The following is a 2577-nucleotide window of genomic DNA, read 5'->3' as shown; positions in this document are numbered from 1 at the left end:
TGATTGAACACAACTTTCTCAAGAAAGAAGGAAAGAAAAAAAAAAGAATTTAATATTTTTTTTTATTTTAATTTTTTTTTAAATATATAACATAATTTATTATTATTTTTATTTTTATCATTTAATTATTATTAAATTAATTTCCTAAAAATAAAGAGTTAAAACGCAAATTGGCCATATTTCTTTGGGTAGAACCTCAAAAGCTAAAACCTTGTACTAAACCCTAAACGAGACTCTGCGGCGAACATGGCGCAGAATAGCAGGAAGAAGCCGAACATCTTGGTGACGGGAACGCCAGGCACAGGCAAGACAACGACGTCGTTTTCGCTGGCGGAGGCCACCCAGCTCCGCCACATTAACATCGGCGAACTCGTCAGAGAGAAGAACTTGCACGACGGATGGGACGACCAGTTCGACTGCCACATCATCAACGAGGACCTGGTACCCTTACCCTAACTCCCGTTCGGTTCCCCACACGGTGTGATAAAGAAATTTTGTTTTCTTTTCTTTTCCTAGTTTTCTTGGCAGCCAACCGGATCCTAAATTTGAGTCCTAACCTTTTGATTTCCAGATTTATTTAGCAATTTTTTGGTTTATGGTGTTTGAAAGGGTTGATTTTTACGGGAATTTGGAGAGGTGATGATTAAAATCTGGGATAGGTCTGCTTTAATTGAGTTGTCGATTGAAATTTAGGGAAGTTAATATGAGTTTTGAACCGAATTCTTCTATTGAGATAGAAGCCCTTGAATTGAAAGTATAATTTTATCCAAAATTTGGCGAGTAGATGGGGCTGAAAATTTCAGCTGGAATCTATCAAATTATTGCCCTAATTCTAAAATGCTTCAAATTATGAGTTTAATGGATCAAATTAAGTCATAAATTTACTCTTTCTTTAGTGGATTGAGGATCAGTGCTGCTAGATCCCCGTATAGTTGGAGAAGGAACTGAGCTTACTGTGATGAATGCAACATCTGTCAAATTTGTAGAAGCTTATTGTGTATTTTCTTGATAAAACCCTTGTAGATTCCCAGCATTGAGCTTTTCTTTTAAAAGGAAAATGGTGGGGCGATGGCAAGTATCATTTCATATCACCATCTGGGAAGAAAGTCTGCAATTTGGGTCTCAAGTAACGGATGATGAGCCTAATTTGAACTTTATTGTCCAAACTTCCCATGTCTTTTGGGTTATGGTAGACATGGAAACCGCTTGAAATCCTAAATCCCTCTATTATTCTGAAGCTGCTATTACTGTCATTTTTTCTTTTGTACTCTGGCCTGGATATCTTTAGTTGTTTTTTTTAAACCTATTTGAAATTGTTTTCGATAGTTAACAATATGGGTGGATTCAAATTCTTAGATTTTATATCTCACTGTTTGATGCTTATCTTTTGTAGAATTACAGTAAATCATATGCATCTTAATTCCCTTCGTTAAATCTTTAACATTTTGTGTGGTTTTTGCAGGTGTGCGATGAGCTCGAGGATTTGATGGAAGAAGGGGGAAACATTGTGGACTACCATGGTTGTGATTTCTTCCCTGAGCGATGGTTTGATCGTGTGGTGGTGCTTCAAACCGACAACTCTGTGTTGTATGACCGCCTGAGTACGAGGTAGTGATGTCTTTGCTCAGGGCATCATCTTCTTGGTTTCTTCATACCCTTCCACCCATCATTTTGGCTCAAAAAACTGTTTGTTGTGTGGCAGAGGATACACGGGATCAAAGCTTTCAAACAATATCGAATGTGAAATATTTCAAGTGTTGCTGGAGGAGGCGAAGGAGAGTTATCCAGAGGACGTTGTAGTGGCCCTAAAGAGTGACACAGTCGATGACATTACTCGAAACGTGGCTTCTTTGACAGATTGGGCGAGGAGTTGGCAACCCAAAGCATGATCACAATGACTGATGGCTTTGAAGGGGGGCATTGGCTCTTCTTCTGTGAGGATGTTCCCATCAGAGTGGTTTTTGCTTGAACCAGATTCTTGGTTTTTTGTTTTTATTTTTCCATCTTTTCAACCTCTGTGTTTTAATATGGAAGTGAGTGAAGATATTTCTATAAATCTTTCAACATATCATGATGTAATTTGTACGAGATGATAAATGTACTATTTCTCCCTCTCCATTGAAGTCTTCAGCGGATTTTGGCTCATGATTTGCTTGCTTACACAGGACCCTGAATTTTCAGAACTTTTGCTGAGCTTTGGATTGTTGAAAGGAACCTGTGAGAATGCTGAGAAGTGTTTTCTAAGGGAAGGGGGACTAGCTAGTGCTGGTATGGAATGAAGCTATAATTAGAATTTGCAAAATAGAAACATACAATTACATCAAGTAAAGTTTTTGTGACATTTGAGATAGTTTCATTACTCAAACATGTTATGTAAGGACAGGATGCATTTTTTTTCAATTCGTTCTTTAAAATCAGAAAATAGTAGTACTTTTATTTAGATTATGTTTGGTTTTGAGAAAAGTTTTAAAGAAAATGTCAGAAAAAAAAAATCACGAGCAAAAGTAGAAAGAAAATAAAAAATAATTTTAAAATTAATAAAATATTTTTATATGTTATTTTAATTCTTTTTTATTC

The 2577-nt window shown here is 36.3% G+C and overlaps 1 protein-coding gene across 1 annotated transcript; it reads left to right on the top strand.

Moving 5' to 3' along the window:
- The first annotated feature begins 201 nt into the window (after nucleotides 1-201).
- On the top strand, nucleotides 202-2145 carry LOC117915752 (adenylate kinase isoenzyme 6 homolog). Its single transcript, XM_034831432.1, has 3 exons — nucleotides 202-441; nucleotides 1463-1608; nucleotides 1703-2145. The coding sequence occupies exons 1-3, from the start codon at nucleotides 247-249 to the stop codon at nucleotides 1887-1889; spliced, it is 528 nt and encodes a 175-aa protein (XP_034687323.1). The 5' UTR covers nucleotides 202-246; the 3' UTR covers nucleotides 1890-2145.
- Nucleotides 2146-2577: the final 432 nt, after the last annotated feature.

Source organism: Vitis riparia, chromosome 6 (assembly GCF_004353265.1).
Source record: "Vitis riparia cultivar Riparia Gloire de Montpellier isolate 1030 chromosome 6, EGFV_Vit.rip_1.0, whole genome shotgun sequence".
NCBI lineage: Eukaryota > Viridiplantae > Streptophyta > Magnoliopsida > Vitales > Vitaceae > Vitis > Vitis riparia.
This window is presented reverse-complemented; position numbering and strand designations above follow the sequence as displayed.

Excerpts from the sequence above, each read along its gene's own strand:
- LOC117915752 (XM_034831432.1), top strand. The coding sequence starts at position 247 with ATGGCGCAGAATAGCAGGAAGAAGCCGAACATCTTGGTGACGGGAACG. Across the intron at positions 442-1,462 it reads ACATCATCAACGAGGACCTG|GTGTGCGATGAGCTCGAGGA; the intron begins GTACCCTTACCC and ends TGGTTTTTGCAG. Across the intron at positions 1,609-1,702 it reads TATGACCGCCTGAGTACGAG|AGGATACACGGGATCAAAGC; the intron begins GTAGTGATGTCT and ends GTTGTGTGGCAG.